The sequence below is a fragment of the Oncorhynchus clarkii genome, unplaced genomic scaffold (genome assembly GCF_045791955.1).
Source record: "Oncorhynchus clarkii lewisi isolate Uvic-CL-2024 unplaced genomic scaffold, UVic_Ocla_1.0 unplaced_contig_5644_pilon_pilon, whole genome shotgun sequence".
In the NCBI taxonomy this organism is placed as follows: domain Eukaryota; kingdom Metazoa; phylum Chordata; class Actinopteri; order Salmoniformes; family Salmonidae; genus Oncorhynchus; species Oncorhynchus clarkii.
In genome coordinates this window covers 16076-35133 of record NW_027257933.1, presented here as the reverse complement: position 1 = coordinate 35133, position 19058 = coordinate 16076, and the positions used below count along the sequence as shown (strand labels likewise).

The 19058-nt window shown below is 37.1% G+C and overlaps 1 protein-coding gene across 1 annotated transcript; it reads right to left on the bottom strand.

Annotated features, from left to right (window-relative positions):
- Positions 1–1503: 1503 nt before the first annotated feature.
- Positions 1504–17683, bottom strand: LOC139393710 (interferon-induced very large GTPase 1-like). The gene is made up of 8 exons (XM_071142059.1): positions 17648–17683; positions 14933–15332; positions 14731–14789; positions 13419–13509; positions 7850–7905; positions 7539–7622; positions 6751–6826; positions 1504–6436 (listed from the first exon to the last, which is right to left on the bottom strand). The coding sequence occupies exons 1-8, from the start codon at positions 17681–17683 to the stop codon at positions 1764–1766; spliced, it is 5475 nt and encodes a 1824-aa protein (XP_070998160.1). The 3' UTR covers positions 1504–1763.
- Positions 17684–19058: the final 1375 nt, after the last annotated feature.

Here is a 19058-nt window from a genome sequence, read left to right as displayed (position 1 = left end):
TGTTATAGTAGTGTAGATGTCAACACTATACTATCACCAGATAACTGACCTGTTATAGTAGTGTAGATGTCAGAACACTATACTATCACCAGATAACTGACCTGTTATAGTAGTGTAGATGTCAACACTATACTATCACCAGATAACTGACCTGTTATAGTAGTGTAGATGTCAACACTATACTATCACCAGATAACTGACCTGTTATAGTAGTGTAGATGTCAGAACACTATACTATCACCAGATAACTGACCTGTTATAGTAGTGTAGATGTCAGAACACTATACTATCACCAGATAACTGACCTGTTATAGTAGTGTAGATGTCAACACTATACTATCACCAGATAACTGATCTGTTATAGTAGTGTAGATATCAACACTATACTATCACCAGATAACTGACCTGTTATAGTAGTGTAGATGTCAACACTATACTATCACCAGATAACTGACCTGTTATAGTAGTGTAGATGTCAACACTATACTATCACCAGATAACTGACCTGTTATAGTGTAGATGTCAACACTATACTATCACCAGATAACTGACCTGTTATAGTAGTGTAGATGTCAACACTATACTATCACCAGATAACTGACCTGTTATAGTGTAGATGTCAACACTATACTATCACCAGATAACTGACCTGTTATAGTAGTGTAGATGTCAACACTATACTATCACCAGATAACTGACCTGTTATAGTAGTGTAGATATCAGAACACTATACTATCACCAGATAACTGACCTGTTATAGTAGTGTAGATGTCAACACTATACTATCACCAGATAACTGACCTGTTATAGTAGTGTAGATATAAACACTATACTATCACCAGATAACTGACCTGTTATAGTAGTGTAGATATCAGAAGACTATACTATAACCAGATAACTGACCTGTTATAGTTGTGTAGATGTGAGAAGAACAGTGGTGTTGAGATCCCAGATGTCTGTGTTATGACTACTTTTGGGTAAAGAGGGATAAACTAGTAAACAAGTGGTCAGATGCTGTTTTGTTCTTTTTCAAATCCCAGATTTAAACTGAAAATTACATTTTGATTTCAGATCCATAGAGGAGTGTTTAGACGACTCAAGGACTCTATGACAGGTTCTTCAGGTCCAATAATATTTTAATACACAACGGTGGAAGGGTTGTACTTCAACAAAAACCTTGAAAATGTCAATAAAATTACATTAAGATGAAAACAAAAGGTTGAATAACAAAAACAAAAGTCAAGCCAACTTTTTCCCACTGAATCATGCAGTCCCTTCTAATGCATAAAGGACATAGGTTAAATGGTAAGTAATGATTATTATAAATATAATTATTATAATTGAAACTAAATGAACAATGTCAGACTAGTTCTGTATTTACCTGTCGGTGTACTTTTCTTATTTGTAGGATTTCTGAATTAGCTTAAAGCACTTTTCTTACATCTACATCTGGTGAGAAAATGTTATTCCTTTCACATCAAACTCAGTGTTAGCTACATATTTCATTATGGAACGTCAGATCTTTAAATAGCTAGATGTCATATAATTTATGAATGCATATTGAATAAAATATGTTTTCCATTCTGCATTTTTTTTCTTCTCAAAATTGCATCGGGTATGGACAGATCTGCATATTATTTTTTTTAAACTGTATTGAGGCAACCGGCCTTACATATTTTGATTCTGTGATGTCATTTCTGGTTGTTAAGTCTATGAAAAGTCAACCATGTTTTGGTCAACAAGTTATTATATAGCACTCCACTTTATTTCATGTTGAATGACTTTTTCAAGCTTGTCAATGCATCATCAGGTGTTAAAGCCTTCCAGTCCCATGGGATATCAGCAGGAAGTGCCTTTTCTTCCTCAGCTATTCTCTTATTGAAAGTGGCCATCACATACTTCCAGTAGTCTGAAGCCTCCATGCTGGAATCTCCAGTTATGGTCCAGTCAGGGTAATGTGTCTGATAGTCCTTGTAGGGGTGAAATGTTCCTCCAGTCTTGGCGTTGGAGAATGATGTGTCACTAACCACAAGAGATGAACATATCTCTATTACTAATTTCTGTGAACAATGATCCCTATAACCATAGATACCTTGTGGACGGTGAATGGAAGAATGGTGTTTGGTATGCTCTTTACCTCCTGCTTCACAGGGTGCACCACAGAAGGGACATTTCTTCCCACAGCCAAACAGACTGGTGAACATCTCATCCTGAGGCTTGAATGGCAGAGATCTGAGTCTCTCTTTGATGTCTCCTCCCTTGTCATACTTAGATGCAAGTGACTGCTTCATTTCTTCCACAAACTCTGTGAGGTAGACAGCAAACTGTTTTGTGTCTGCAGTATTCAGAATCAAGATGGACTCCAGAGCATCCTTGAGGACCAGCTTCTCTTTAAGGGCTCTGCAGATGTTCTGAATGAATGTCTTGACATCATTTACATTTTTTGTGTCAGTTGTTTCTCTGATGTTAGAGATTGTGTCAGTGATTATCTTGACCATCTCTGAAAGATGTTTATTCTCCAATTTCTTCAGACTGTTCTCCTTTGAAAGTCGTTGGACAATTTGGTCAAACAGCCAGTCCTTCACAAAGCTTTCATAATGGTTTATGTACTCAGTGTATTTCGCAAAGTTTTTATCAGTCAGGAGTTGTTTCAAAATGGAGAACTGGAAAGCCCCGTTTGTGCTGTAATCCTCTGACCCTTCACCTGTCTTCACTTCATCAACCACATCAGGACCAATCATGTTGGTCACATAGTCCTTTACAGCTGGCTCTAGACAACGCTTCGTGAACTCCTTTGCTTTCTTTAGGCACTGGTCTCGGTTATGAAACAAGTCTTTGAACTCAGTAAGGTACTTGTTCTTAGACTTTTCCAGACAATTCCTTGGGTCATTGACTTCAATGAACTCATCATGCATCTTCTGAAACTCTCTGGCTGCTCTGCCACAGATGTGTTGTTTGAGAGAAACCTCACATTCCTCATTGGCTTTAACTTCTGTGTGTTGTTGCAATGTTTTGTCAATTATTATAAGCAGTTCTTTGATGTGAGTGTCATGGTAATCGGTCTTGCTTTTCACCCTCTGGGTTACAAACTCCAGACACTGTTTTATGATATCATCACAGAGGTCTTGTAGTTTTTTCCTGTGATGGTTGGGATCCCAGTGCTTTACTGTGTTTTTAGCCTGCTGCCACCAACTCTCTGATTCCAAAACAAAAGCTTTTCTCCCACAATCCACCAGACTGTTTACAACCAACATCTTGTTGACATGACTCCCCCTTGTTGTCAGATTATCACGTAACATGAGGAAGGCATCAAGAGCCACATCTCTTCTTTGGAGTCCTTTGAAAGTTATCTCAGACAGAGTGTTCTTCCACATGATGTCAAACTCTTCACTGAGGGATACATCTGATAGAACAGATTCTTTCTTTCTACAGTTCTGCAGCAGAGTCAGAACCTTCTTTTCCATTGTTTTTGTCTGTGAACTCTTGATGTTGTTCAGTTCTGTCATTCCCTCATTAATTTCAACAGTTCCTAGCAATTTGTTCTTCACTGTGTTTTCTATCTCTTTTCTCAGTGTTTTGGCACTGGACACAAAGTCCTCCTTGAATTTTTCCACCAGATTGACATGGCCATCTTTCTGTTTAAAGTATTTTACTAGATTGTCTTGGATTTCTTTTTCTCCCTCTGCAAGCTTCTTAGATGCTTCTCTCAACAAGTCGTTTTGCACATCTCTTATGGACCTCTGAGGATGTTGATCTGTCATGACAATATTGGATATTTCAGTTTCAGCACTCACCATCCATTTATACATCTCCTTCTGGAAGGCCCATTTCCAACTATTGTACTCAGAACATAATCTGGCGTATGCATCTGCAACCAAACTGTTTCTGAAACTAAAGATGAATTTCTCAAACTTCACTGCCTCCCACAAGCTTTGTGTCCACTTCAAGAAATGTGTCAAGTCATCATTTTTCTGGCATTTTCTGAAATCTTTCATCAAGGTCTTCTTGAAGCTGTAAACAGCCTCACTGTATCCTGCATTGACTGGAGACATAGGGGGAGTCCCATGCCAGAGTCCTGGGATGTAGCAGCTGCTTGTGTCTGGATCATAATCCATCACGTCAGTGAACTTAGTGATATCCTCCTTCTTCTCCATTCTGGCTGCTGCCTGGGTCATTTCATTCAACTGTTCCAACAACTTCTTCCTGTCCCTCATGTTGTTGTCATGAGCAGACATGTCTGACACATTCTGGTGCACAAAATGACATATCGGCTTCTTCCCCACTTCCTGCATCCTGATAAAAGCATGAACAACAATCTGTAGAATGTCTTTCATCTCTGTGGAGTTCTCCATGGCAATGTTGATGATAGTGACATCACTGAGTCCAATTACCAGTGTGGCCAGTTCATTGTCATGTTCATAGCTATCATCTAGTTGAGCCAACTCTGGTGATTTCAACCCCTCTGTGTCAATCACCATGATGAAGTCACATTTCAGCTCCTCCTTGAGTTCTTTGTTGACTTTAATCAGCAGCATGAAGGCCCCTCTGGTGCATCTTCCACTGCTGACAGCAAACTGGACCCCAAACATGGTGTTGAGGAGAGTGGACTTCCCTGTGCTTTGGACCCCTAAAACTGTGATCACCCGGATCTTGCTGTTAGAGTCCACAAGAGTATGAAGCTGAGTCAGTACAGCTGACATCCATTTCAGGGGGATATTTGATGCATCTCCATCCACAAGCTCAATGGGGAAACCATCCAACAGCATCTGAGCACACAATCCAGGGAGATGCTCCATCTGTTCCCTTTGAGGGCTGTCTTCAGGGAGGGAGCAGGCGGCTTCATATAACTGGCCCAACTCACGCAGGAAGTGTTCAAGACCCAAGGAACAGTCAGATAATTGCTTATCCAAATTTTTAATTTGGTCTTTTTTCTCTGGAGAATTTTGGCAAAGATCTTTGTACCGGTCCCGCAAAGCAGACAGGTTCTGCCGTGACAGATTGTCCAGATTTATCCGCATCCATTTGAGGAAATAGGAACGCTCAGGTCCTGATCTTGACATTCCAAAAATGAAGCTTGCCATTGCATCTGACATATCACATGTATGTTGCTTCTTTCTCAGCTCTTCCTCCTTCCTCTTCAGAGAGCTCTTGTAGTGTTCAATTTCTTGACCTCCTGCTTTTCTCAGTCTACATCTCTCTTTCTCCAACTGGGAAAGCTCTTTCCAGATTGTTCCCTGTAAGGGTAGCTGTTTGTCTTTGAATTGAATTGTGTCTTTGATGTTCCTGGTGATTTCATCTGCCATCTTCCTGGCACTCTGACAGTCATCACTGTCTTCATCAACCAGAATCCCAAACTGATGAGCCACATCAGCCATGTTTTCAATTGTCAATATGTTTTTACTTTTTTCCATGACATCACCCACAGACGACTTCAGGATTTTGACGAATTCTGCATCATTCTGCTTCTTCTTCACAATCACATTTGTTGGGTTGATACTGTAGTTTGTGATTATTTTCTTCAATGTGTCTACCCTGAATGTTTTATTCTGAGAGTTGACAACCAGAAATAACTCTGCTTTGGTGATTCTTCCTTCCAAAACCTTGAGATCGGCCTCGAAATCATCAGTGAAAATGTAAACTGCAGCTGATGTTTGACACAGAAAGGAGAACTGTGTTTCAAAGGACCTGATGTCTCCTCTGAGATTGGCCACCACCACAGGCTTGGTGAACATGTCTATGTTTCTGTTCCCACATGGAAAGTACCAGCTGATTTCAACCAGTCCATTTGAGATTTGCAAAGGGACATCTCCACATTCCATATCATGATGAACAAATGTATCATGGTACTGTTGAGGGTTACTAAGCAACTTGTTCAAAATATTAGACTTGGACAAGCTGCTCTTTCCTAGCCTAACAAAGGACACCATAGGAATATCAGAGACAACAATTCTGTCCTCCACAAAAGCATTTGTGGCTGTTTGGGAAGATTGTCTGAACTTCCTCACTATGTCCCTCAAGGCCCACAGCATCAAAGTGATTTGTTCTGTGTCACAGTTGGGCAGCAGAAGAGGAACAGCAAACTGACACATGGACATTTTCTGGACCATCTCCTGCTGCAGGAAACCATCTGAGCACAGAAACAGGGCAGTTATCAGGTCCAGTGGATTAATGACATCACTAGTATCAGAGTCAGTGTCCAGGTTGTCTACATCATAATAGGAAACCTCCTGGTCAGTGGTCAGACATTTAACACTCCTTGCATTCACATTTGCCATCATTAATTTCTTAAGGAAGGCCCGTGGAAGTGACTGCATAGTGGTAAGAGGTTCATCTGATGTAGTATCAGCATTTATCTCAAGGACAGTACTTAACGTCAGCTTGTTTTCATAATGATCTTCTAGTCCAGTCTTTGACAACAGCTCCTTGAGACAGGATCCTGTAAATAGAAATGAAAAGATAACCATGATAACAAATACAATTTCCTCTTCAAAGTATAGCAGAAAAGCACACCAACAGGTGTTTTACACTGTACTTTGGATAAGGTTACAGAAGGCAGAGGCAGACCATCTCTGTGACTCAATGACTCACAAAAATGGAAGCTAACATTTAAATGTGAATTCAGAAATGAAAATGTACAATTCTTACAAATACTTATAATGATTACAAATGTGTATAAATGCTGGAACAGTGCACACATGTCAAACCAAAATGCTTATTAATAATGCTATTGAAAGTGAAATGTCGTGGTACCTTGGGGTGTTTCTCCTGAGGAACCCTCCTTCTTTGGCTTCAACTCATCTCTGGCTTTTGGCACTGGCTCAATATTCTATAAAAAGTTGAATTCACATGTTAACATGTTTAATTTATTATGACATTGAATCTACAATTCTGGTCTGTTGAGGATAAAGCACAATAGCTTCCATTTCGAATAATGGCACATTAATGCCTAGTCTGGCATGCCGAGCTTTGGTTTAATTCACATTAGGATGTGGTTGCCTTGTTGTGGTGCCTATCATACAGACATAGCCAATGTTGCATCAGGATAGGCAGTATGTTTGGAAAAAGAAAAGTTACTTTACACTTTTTAAATAAATATGTCCCGTATCTTCCCATTTTAACCTTTTGCGACAAGCAATCCCGGATCCGGGATCGTAATCATAGCCTCAAACGAATTAGCATAACGCAGGGGACATAACTACCCCTAGAAACTTTTCCTATTCATGAAAATCACAAATGAAACGAATTAAATATATTCAAACACAAGCTTAGCCTTTTGTTAACACAGGTATTAAATCATATTTGAAGATCCAGTATATCCCTGTTAAAGCAGCAGCCATAACATCAAACTATCCATGATAAACTATTCAACTTTTTCAAAGTGAACCCCTAGAAAGTTCAAGATCTCACCCACTAGACTTAATTAGAGCAAGATTACACAATGTGATCGCACAACAACAGTGGTTGGCTGCACTCTTGGATTTTATGGAAGTAAATATGTTCATAGTAGCCTACACAGCACAACCCTAGTCAACACCCACTTTTAGTTTTCCTTGTTCTCCCTGGTGAATCTTCTCTTCCCAGCCCTTCAGTGGTTTGGAAGGAGATGGAATCTCTGGATGGGGCTTTGGGTCAAGAATACATCCACAAATTAGTGATTTCACTAGATTCAGAGTTAATTTACTGTTTTATTGTTATTCACTTTACATAGCTTATTTTCAAAATGTATATTACACAGAAACAAGCTGGAACGCAACGTTATATAACATTTAGCTTTAACCTTGAAATGAAACATGTCACATTACAGGAACATGATCAGCATGATCACTGAGGATGTAAAAGTGTGTCTTACCCTCTCTTCCTCTTCCTTCTTGTCATTGTGATTCCCCAATACCTCCTCTGCTGCACCTGGAATAGAGGTTGAGATATAATACTTTAGTGATGGCAGTATCTCAGATGCGGAAGGGAGATGCAGTGAGATCAGTGAAACCGTGTTTATGACTCTGGCTTACAAAGCCCTGACCTCAATCCCATAGAAAATTTGTGGGCAGAACTGAAAAAGCGTGTGCGAGCAAGGAGGCCTACAAACCTGACTCAGTTACACCAGCTCTGTCAGGAGGAATGGGCCAAAATTCACCCAACTTATTGTGGGAAGCTTGTGGAAGGCTGCCTAAAACGTTTTACCCAAGTTAAACAATTTAAAGGCAATGCTAACAAATACTATTTGAGTGTATGTAAACTTCTGACCCCCTGGGAATGTGATGAAAGAAATAAAAGCTGAAATAAATCATTCTTTCTACTATTATTCTGACATTTCACATTCTTAGTGGAGATCCTAACTGACCTAAGTCTGGGCATTTTTACTATGATTAAATGTCAGGAATTGTGAAAAACTGAGTTTAAATTTATTTGGCTAAGGTGTATGTAAACTTCCGACTTCAACTGTACATAGTAATTGCTATTAGCTAATTCATATTGTAGTTTGTAAGCTGAGAGTTAGAAAATATGACCGCTTGTGTTGCTCAATCTTTCCTCAGTTAGCGTTAGGACAAATGTAGCCTACATTTGTCCGGTTAGGATGATTGTGTTATGCTATAGTTACTTCTGTGAATATCTGAACAATGCATCCAAAAATAAACTGCTCACATTTTGGACATAACTTTGTAAGGACTGTGTTTGTGTAAATAGTTTCAGAAAAAATGTGGCCAGCTCAAACGCTGATTGTTGCGTCATTCGAAACTGGCCGTTCTAAATAAGAGTTCTAAATAAGTGTCCTAATCACACGGGTGTAATCGTATGCTTCAGGGACCACTGTGGAATGATCACACCCGTGTGATGGTACGTGTGAAAGGGTTAATTAGATACCACTATTACTACCAACTATATACATAATTATATACTACTACTACCACTACTACTACTACTACTACATAATAATAATTATTATAATAGTACTACAACTACTAATACATACTAATACTACTACTACCACTATTTAATGATATACTACTACTACTACTACTACTGCTACTACTACTATATAATTAGATACGATTACTACTACTACTACTACTGTCACGCCCTGGCCTTAGTATTCTGTGTTTTCTTTATTATTTTGGTTAGGCCAGGGTGTGACATGGGTGATTTATGTGTCTTGTTTTGTCTAGGGTTTTTTGTAGTCTATGGGGTTGTGTTCAGTTGAGTGTTCTAGGTAAGTCTATGGTTGCCTGGAGTGGTTCTCAATCAGAGGCAGGTGTTTATCGTTGTCTCTGATTGGGAACCATATTTAGGCAGCCATATTCTTTAGGTATCTTGTGGGTGATTGTTCCTGTCTCTGTGGTTTGCACCAGTTAGGACTGTGTCGGTTTTTCCACGGTTTCTTATTTTGTATAGTTGATCAAATGAAGTGCCGTTTTCTTTGATAAAATCCATTTTTATAGCCTAAATCGAAATATTTTGTAAACCGTTTGTGACGTGAATTCCATCTCTATCAATTTTTTACGGAGCATTCGGCATGGTGGGTTTCAGTGCATTCCTCTGGATGTTTGCAACACAGTCCAACATCACTTTTTTTTTGCAGGGAGAATTGACCGAAGTGAGCTGATTTGAAGACAACTATAAATGACTGCCTTACGCACCAATAATTTTAGCGAAGCTTCATTGATTGACTATTTCTGCCCAATGACCACTGATCTTATTGAAATCTAGCTGGGTAGATAGCCAATGAGCTGAGGTAAAAGCCATTATGTAATGGTTTGGGGTTGGACCACAATTCCTTGTTTGTAATCGCATGCGCAGGGAACTCCATTTTCGCCTTGACGATCAGAGGAGTTGCTGTAAGGCTTTTTAGCTGTTTTTCGGAAAGTTGTAGTTTCAACGATTTCATTGAAGATATAAAGGCGAATAAATCATGTAAAGCAAAGTGAAAGTGAGATTTTTTGTTTGAGGAATCTTGAAGTGTTATGATTCAAACAGGAACTGAGGAGCTGTTTCTGCAAGGACAGGACGTACTTCTGGACGGGTAAGTGCTAATGCCATTTTATGAAATATAAAAATATATACGTATTATATATATAAAAAATAAAACATATTTTTTTGCAATGAAATGTATGGTGTGTGTGTCCTCTCCTTCCCAGGAAGAACCGTTACAACTACAATATAATTAAATACTGCTACTTCTACTACTATACAATTAGATACTAATACTACTAGAACTAAGACTATAACATTATATACTACTATCAGTACAACTAAAACTATATAAGTAGATACCACTACTACAACCATTAATACTACTGTATAATTAAATACTACTACTACTAGTGATACTACTTCTACTACTAATATATAATTACAAACTACTACTAGAGATTTAGATACTACTACTATATAAATATATACTACTAATAATAATACATCTACTATATAATTTGATACTACTACTATATAATTAGATACTACTACTACTACTATATAATTAGATACTACTACTACTATATAATTAGATACTACTACTATATAATTAGATACTACTACTACTATATAATTAGATACTACTACTACTACATAATTAGATACTACTACTATATAATTAGATACTACTACTACTATATAATTAGATGCTACTACTACTACATAATTAGATACTACTACTATATAATTAGATACTACTATATAAATAGATACTACTACTAATAATACATCTACTATATAATTTGATACTACTACCATTACTACAACATAATTAGATACTACTACTATATAATTAGCTACTACTACTACTACTATATAATTAGATACTACTACTACTACTACTATATAATTAGATACTACTACTATATATTTAGCTACTACTACTATATAATTAGATACTACTACTATATAAATAGATACTACTAATAATAATATTAATACATCTACTATATAAGTTGATACTACTACCATTACTACAACTATATAATTAGATACTACTACAACCATATAATTAGATACCACCACTACTACTACAACTAGAATTAGATACTGCTACTATATAATTAGATAATACTACTGCTACTACTTTTAATACTACTGCTGCTACTAGAACTTCCAGTACTGCTACAATTACTTCTAATGCTGCTGCTGCTACTACTGCTGCTACTATTACTGTTGCTGCTACTACTGCTACCACTGCTACTATATAATTAGATACTACAACTAATCAATAATGAGATACTACTACTACTACTACATAACTAGATTCTACCACTACTACTACTACTACATAACTAGATTCTACCACTTCTACTACTACTACTATATAATTAGATACTACTGCTACTATAACTACTTCTACTATATAATTAGATACTTCTACTACTAGTACTAGTATATAATGATATACTACTACAAGTATATCATTATATACTACTACTACTTTATAAGTATATACTACTGCATAATTGTATTCTACTACTACTACTACATAATTATATAATACTACTGTCACGTTCTGACCATAGTTTTGTGTTTGTCAGGACGTGAGCTGAGTGGGCATTCTATGTTGTGTCTAGTTTTCCCGTTTCTATGTTTGGCCTGATATGGTTCTCAATCAGAGGCAGGTGTTAGTCATTGTCTCTGATTGGGAACCATATTTAGGTAGCCTGTTTTGTGTTGGGTTTTGTGGGTGGTTGTCTTCTGTCTTCGTGTGTCTGCACCAGCAGAACTGTTTCGGTTTTTTCACATTTGTTGTTTTGTATTTTGTCTTTACTAAACATGATGAACACTAACCACGCGGCGCTTTGGTCATCTCCTTCGTCCACAGAAGAAAGCCGTTACAACTACTACTATATAATTCGATAATTCTACTACTAATATTATATAAGTATATACTACTACTATATAATTAGATCTTACTACTACTTTATAATTAGATACTTCTACTAGTATATAATTATACACTACTACTAGTTTATAATTATTGACTACTATATAATTATATACTACTACTACATACGTATATACTACATAATTAGATACTTCTACTACTACTACTAATACTATATAAGTATATACCACTATTACTATATAATTAGATCTTACTACTACTATATAATTAGATACTTCTACTCCTACTACTATAAAATTAAATACTACTGCTACTACATAATTTGATACTACTACTACTATATAATTATATACTACTACTATATAATTACTGTATATACTACTACTACATAATTTGATACTACTACTACTGATTCAACTTCTACTACTATGAGACTCCTACTACTACTACATAACGTTCCATTACTATGCCAACTTCAATAGTTTGAGTTATTACATTGACAAAATGTACATTTTAGTCATTAGAGATCATGCGAATTTTTGCAACTTTTTGTGAAAAATCGCGCAACTTTTCAACGTCCTGCTACTCATGCCAGGAATATAGTATATGCATATGATAAGTATGTGTGTATAGAAAACACTCTGAAGTTTCTAAAACTGGTTAAATCATGTCTGTGGCTATAACAGAACGTGTTCAGGAGTAAAAATCCCAGGGAAAACTGTTCACCAAAAACACACAAAAAATATTCATCAGCCAGTCTTTGAATTGTCTAAGGCGATAGAAAATAGATGAGGTTCCCATTACAATGCCTACAGCTTCCACACGATGTCGCCAATACTGGCATTTTATTGCAGGTTTATCCTTGGTGGGATGACGTGTAGGCACTTCCTGTCTTGTGGTGCACCGAGGAAGTTTATGAAAGTGAAAAAATGGACGACGATTTCAAGACTTGCTGCTATCGAATACAGATCGCTCCGTGATCAATTTGATCGATTATTAACGTTTATTAATACCTAAAGTTGGTTTACAAAAGTAGTTTGAAGTGATTTGTAAAAGTTTATAGGCAACTTGTTTAATTTTAAAAAGTGACGTTGCGTCTTGTAAAGGTGTTTTTTTTTTTTTTTTTTTTTTTCTGGATCAGACGGGCTTTATAAATAGACATTTTAGGTATACAATGACGGATTTAATCGGGAAAAAGACCCAATTGTGATGTTTATGGGACATATAGGAGTGCCAACAAAGAAATTAATGTTTTATATTTTATTTCTGCGTTTTGTGTAGCGCCGGCTACCGCTAAATCTTTCGTTTAGGTCTCGTTAGATAATAGCTTTCATGCTTTCGCCGAAAAGCATTTTACAAATCTGACATGTTGGCTAGATTCACAACGAGTGTAGCTTTAATTGAGTACCTTGCATGTGTGTTTTAATGAAAGTTTGAGTTTTATCGAGTACTACAGGTGGCGCTCTGAAATTTCCGCTGATTTTGGTTCCTGTACAGGAACAACAATACGCGTCATCCTTAAGAGGTTTTAACAGACATGACGTTTAAGGGCAATTAAAGGTGGTGTAAAGAACTTTAAAACAGGAGACAATACCTTTGGTTGTTTCTCTGTTTCCTTCTGAAGAGCCATCGGTCTCTGGTTTTGACTCATCATCGGACAAAGGCTGTTGAACATCTTCCAATTTCTAACAAAACAGTTAAATCAATAAATAACATTGGTTAAACTGAACTTGAAAATAAAAAGGGAAATTCCACCACTTTTTAATCTCATTTCCATTTATTAACCATTTACTAATCACTAGTAAAGTGTTTTTGCAACCCCTCATCTAAAGCGATTGCTGTTCATTCTTTATAAATGTTTTGCAAAGTGATGCATTGGTAGACCTGCCATTGGTAGACATTCCAGCTGTACTTGATGCCCCTTTAAGGTGTCAAAATGGCTCAGAACATATCAATGGTAAAATAATAATCACAGAATGTGAAAGGAAACGTATCATATAAGCTATATTAAAAAAAAGAGAGCAGCACACTCATATATATATACACACACACACTCTCCCAGGGACTATCTTTATTTTTATACCTTACAGTTTATTGGGCGTTAGTCATCACTACATCAAATATTTTTATCTGGGTGTGCGCCAGCTCATGTATATTAAAGGAAATATATCAAACATTTTCTATAAATAATTTGCAAATGTTGGGGTAATGGTGAGCAAACTGTTTCTAAATGCTCTATACATAGTTTATTACTGACTGTTAATACATAGTATTACCCTTTTCTGTCTGTTTATACATGGTTTATTACTGACTGTTAATACACAGTATTACCCTGTTCTGTCTGTTTATACATGGTTTATTACTGACTGTTAATACACAGTATTACCCTGTTCTGTCTGTTTATACATGGTTTATTACTGACTGTTAATACACAGTATTACCCTGTTCTCTCTGTTTATACATGGTTTATTACTGACTGTTAGTACACAGTATTACTCTGTTCTCTGTTTAGACATGGTTTATTACTGATGTCTAATACACAGTATTACCCTGTTCTCTCTGTTTATACATGGTTTATTACTGTCTAATACACAGTATTATCCTGCTCTGTCTGTTTATACATGGTTTATTACTGACTGTTAAGACTGTTCTGCCCCTGAACAGGCAGTTAACCCACTGTTCCTAGGCCGTCATTGAAAATAACAATTTGTTCTGACTTGCCTAGTTAAATTTAAAAAAATACAAAGTATTTCCCTGTGATCTCTCAATTACTATGAATTTCACAAACATGTAGAGGCCCCTGGATGGAAATTCATCAGGGTTTTTAAATATCAGTTTTAACTTTAGATGACATCATAATGTGATACTTTCTTAGGACCTTTTCTTCTTATGTAATTGTGTCTTACCATCTCTGCTGCCTCCTCCTTCTTGTCAACGTGTTCACCTGATACCTCCTCTGCTGGGTCTAGAATGGAGGGTGAGATATAGTACTGTAGATCAGCATACATGCAGAAAGTGGTTAGTTTGCAGACTGCTTATGAACTGTTGAATTGTTGTGTATTGTATATTTATACTCAAAGAGCTGCATCTTTTTGATTAACAACTTACCTCGAGACTGAGGAGCTGGTCTTGTCAGAGTGTCTGAGTTTGCTGCTGGTAGAGGGGTCACAACACACTGTTGCTTTGTCTTTCCTTTCTGCACCTCCTCCTGTAGCTGGCTGATCTGCTGCTGCATCTGCTGCTGCATGGATTGCATTGCCTGTTGCATTGACTGCTGTTGCTGTTGCATTGACTGCTGTTGATTTAACATGAAGCCCTGTAGCATGACTCCTAGTGCTGCCATACCATCAGGAGTACCAGTGTTGTGAACAGGTGTGATGTCTCTTCCATCCCCTTCACCACCTGTTGCACCAGGTGACTCCTCATCATTCTTCTCCATCACTATAACTCCACCAGGAGGGGAATCCCACCACCTAAAGTTGGACGGGCTGCAGCAGTCTTCTAAAGTCTGACAGGGGAAACATATGTTTTTACATTTTCTCAAAGTAAGGTAAAAAAAAGAAAACAACATTGTTAGTGGTTTACTCAAAAAAAACGAGTGGATGATCAACCAACACTAAGAACAGATCTCATATTAGTCAAATGTTGGTCTCCTTACACAGGCTGTCAGTGGTATTATTCTCTCGATCACCAACAAAGCATTGCCCCTGAATATTTAGCAACATTTTACTTACATTACAAAATATACTGTCATACTTTGCTAATGCCGATACAGAACAGAGTAACGGAGAACAAGCTAGATATGGAAAACTTAACAAACAAGGCATTTGTGGTAAATGCGTGGAGGCTGACATCTTTATGCATGTCTGCTAATATGGAATTACGTTTTATTTGTATTTTTTACATTTATTTAACCAGAGAAGTCACATTCAGATTTACATCTCTTTTTCAAGTGAGCCCTGGTCAAGAAACCAGCATACATAGTTACACACGAGACACAACACAACAGCAATGAATGTAAGTTAAAATAGTGCCAAGTGTATAAAAGAGTTTAAAAGAGCAGGTTTAAAAACATGTTCAATCTGTGGTCAACAGCCCTCCAATCTGGGATTTAAATTCATTAAAATATAATACAGATTATGCACTTCTAATGCTTATCTTAGTGTTAGATCACAATGTGTACAGGTTGATGACATGACTTCTGACAAGCTTTCTGGAAATACTGGAGTACCACAGTGTTCCATTCTTGGGTATTTCTCAAATTGCAGGGAGAGGTTTATGTAGCCCAACATTACCTCTTTAATCTCAAATTGGTTTTATGGTGGTAATCAGAAGTTGTAACTAACAAATCCCCGTCCCTGTTTTGGTATAAAGCTGTGGGATTGAGAATTGTAATTACTCTCAAATTCATCGACAGAGCTATGGATGCAAGGACAGACAATCTATGATACCAACAGTTTTAACTATGTTTGGAGGCAATAGTGTTTGTTTGTTTACTTTGTTTACAAACATTTTACAAAAATAAGCTTGGATTTGGGGTTTTGAAAGGGTATGACAGTTGAACTAAGCTCATGAGGCATTTATACATTTATATTCTTCAAGAATCAATGGGTACATATCAATAATTTTGATGTCCAAAAATTGATGTAGCAACCGCTAACTGCCCCTTTAAATGCAGAAAAAAATGATATTCTCAAGAACAAGAAAGCAATCTCCTACACTGTCTCAGATGGTCATTTTGCAAAACGAGCCCAGTTCTTGTTCTTGAGAATAGCATTAGTTGTTCTTACCTGCACACACTAGACACACATTACCATGCTGCTTTAAGATTTGTAACAAACACAAGATATCTTACCACTCTACCTTATATCAGTTAGCATGAAGGCCATCCTTAACTGTAATACAATAGACTCACTGGTACATGTTTGTCTATAAGACCATCTTAGGGCAGCTGACAACATATTTAAGCACTTTACTCACCCTACAGAGTCATGGGGAGATTCTCAATTGCAGAATCCTTGCATCCTTTCTCCTTTCTCCTTGCCTCCTTTTCAAACCCCATTGGATTAGAAGAGGTCCCGCCCCTCTTACCTTTTCCAATGGGTTTTGAGAAGGCGGTGAGGAGAAAATATGCAAGGAGTATGCAATTTGAGATTATCCCATGGATGTTACCGTCTGAGATCACAGAACTGTTTTTTATGTTTCCAACACAAGAATTGAGTTTGTTAAGAGTGACTATCTTTGCTGCCCCATCTTGAAAAACTTTGGAAAAGGACTTAAAACAAGATCATTTTATTCTGACTAATTGGTTTATTAATATCTTTTCAAGTCCAAAACTGTATACTCTCCTCAAACAATGGTATTATTTCACTGTAATAGCTACTGTAAATTGGACAGTGCAGTTAGATTAACACACATTTAAGCTTTCTGCCAATATCAGATGTGTCTGTGTCCTGGGAAATCTTCTTGTTACTTACAACCTCATGCTAATCACATTAGCCTAAGTTAGCTCAACCGTCCCGTGGATGGGACACCGATCCCATTTGTCCATTTGATGAATGGACAAAATGCCTACATCATATTGCATGTGTTGCCTATATTATTTTAATAATCTAGAAATTACACATTTACATCAGTTATTCTTGTTACAATGAACATAAAAACATCTCATTACGCATATTACTCATACAACTTATTACAGAAGTAGTTGTATAAAGTAAACTTTTTTTTATGTCAATTTGGAAATACCAAACATAGCCATTTGTATTTGCACACACAACAATGTGTTTGGTGTTGAAATAGTACAGTTCTAGATGTCCTTACCTTTGCCTGCCTGCTGAGTTGGGGACCTACAGTCATATGTCTACAAGTGGAAATTCAACTGATGTTTTATAGAGATGTGGGTGTAATCTAAGGTCAAGAGCAACGTCATCAGAACATGATTAACCCTATCAGTACTGAGATCCCAGCAAAAACTGTATTTTCAATGATCTGTATCTTTTCAGGACAACCAGGGCTAAAAGTAGAACACAAACAGTATTCCTATAATATATGCCATATGTCACGATGAGAGTGACAATGAGTCAGTGATACGAATAAGGTTATCTTGTCTTAATCAGGAAAGTATTGGTACTAACTGCAGCAGAGAGCATGATTTACAAGAAATCCCTTGACTGACTAGAAACTGACTTGCTCAGACCCCCCCCCCCCCCCCCTTCTAGTAAGTGATGGGATTTCTTGTAAATCATGCTCACTGCTAGAGTTACATAATGAGTTACATAATGAGTTACTGATTAAATGGGTTGTTTTCCTAAGGTCATTTTAGGTGACTCAAACTAACATAGAACAAATATTATTTAAACTCAAAGTAACATATATTGGATGTGTATGATTCAATACATGTTAGGTAGTATTTGTGTTTACATAAGTGTTGTGTGTTGTGCTATTTCTGATCTGCAGATAAAGGAGTGATGGGTGACTTTTTATTTTAACAGGTAAATTGACTGACAAAACATTCTCATTTACAGCAACAACCTGGGGAATAGTTACATGGGAGAGGAGGGATGAATAAGCCAATTGTAAGCTGTGGATGATTAGGTGACGGTGATGGTATGAGGGCCAGATTGGGAATTTAGCCAAGACACCAACCCTACAGGACACACGTTTAACGTCCCATCCAAAAGACAGCACCCTGCACATGGCAATGTCCCCGATCACTGGCCTTGGATATATTTTTTAGACCAGAGGAAAGGGTGCCTCCTATTGGCCTTCCAACACCACTTCTAGCAGCATCTGGTCTCCCATCCAAGGACCAACCCCACTTAGCTTCAGGAGCAAGCCAGCAGTGGGAGGCAGGGAGAAAGGTCAGTTCAAGACCAGTTAAACAAACCTGACAGCAGAGAGAGAACAGATATAAAAAGAGAAATAACAGCTTCTACTATCATGAAGACAAGAATATATAATGTATTGATCGATTGTAATTTGTGACATTGTATAACATGTTACGAATTTGAAAAACAAATAATATGTTCCGAATTTTCAAAACATATGATGTGGTACAAATTGTAATTTGCTGTGTCTAAAGTTAGCTAGGTGGCTTACGCTAACATTAGCTAGCTGGCTAACAGTAGATGGGCTATGGGTTAAGATTACGAGTAAGTTTAAAGGGTTAAGGTTAGTTAAAAGAGTTAAGGTTTGGGTTAGGGGAATGGGTAGCTAACATGCTAATTAGTAG

Coding starts and splice junctions, on each gene's coding strand:
- LOC139393710 (XM_071142059.1), bottom strand. CDS start 17,683: ATGACTGTAGGTCCCCAACTCAGCAGGCAGGCAAAG. Junction 15,333..17,647: donor AACTCAGCAGGCAGGCAAAG/GTAAGGACATCT, acceptor TTCCCCTGTCAG/ACTTTAGAAGACTGCTGCAG. Junction 6,827..7,538: donor GAGAACAAGGAAAACTAAAA/GTGGGTGTTGAC, acceptor AACTTTTTATAG/AATATTGAGCCAGTGCCAAA.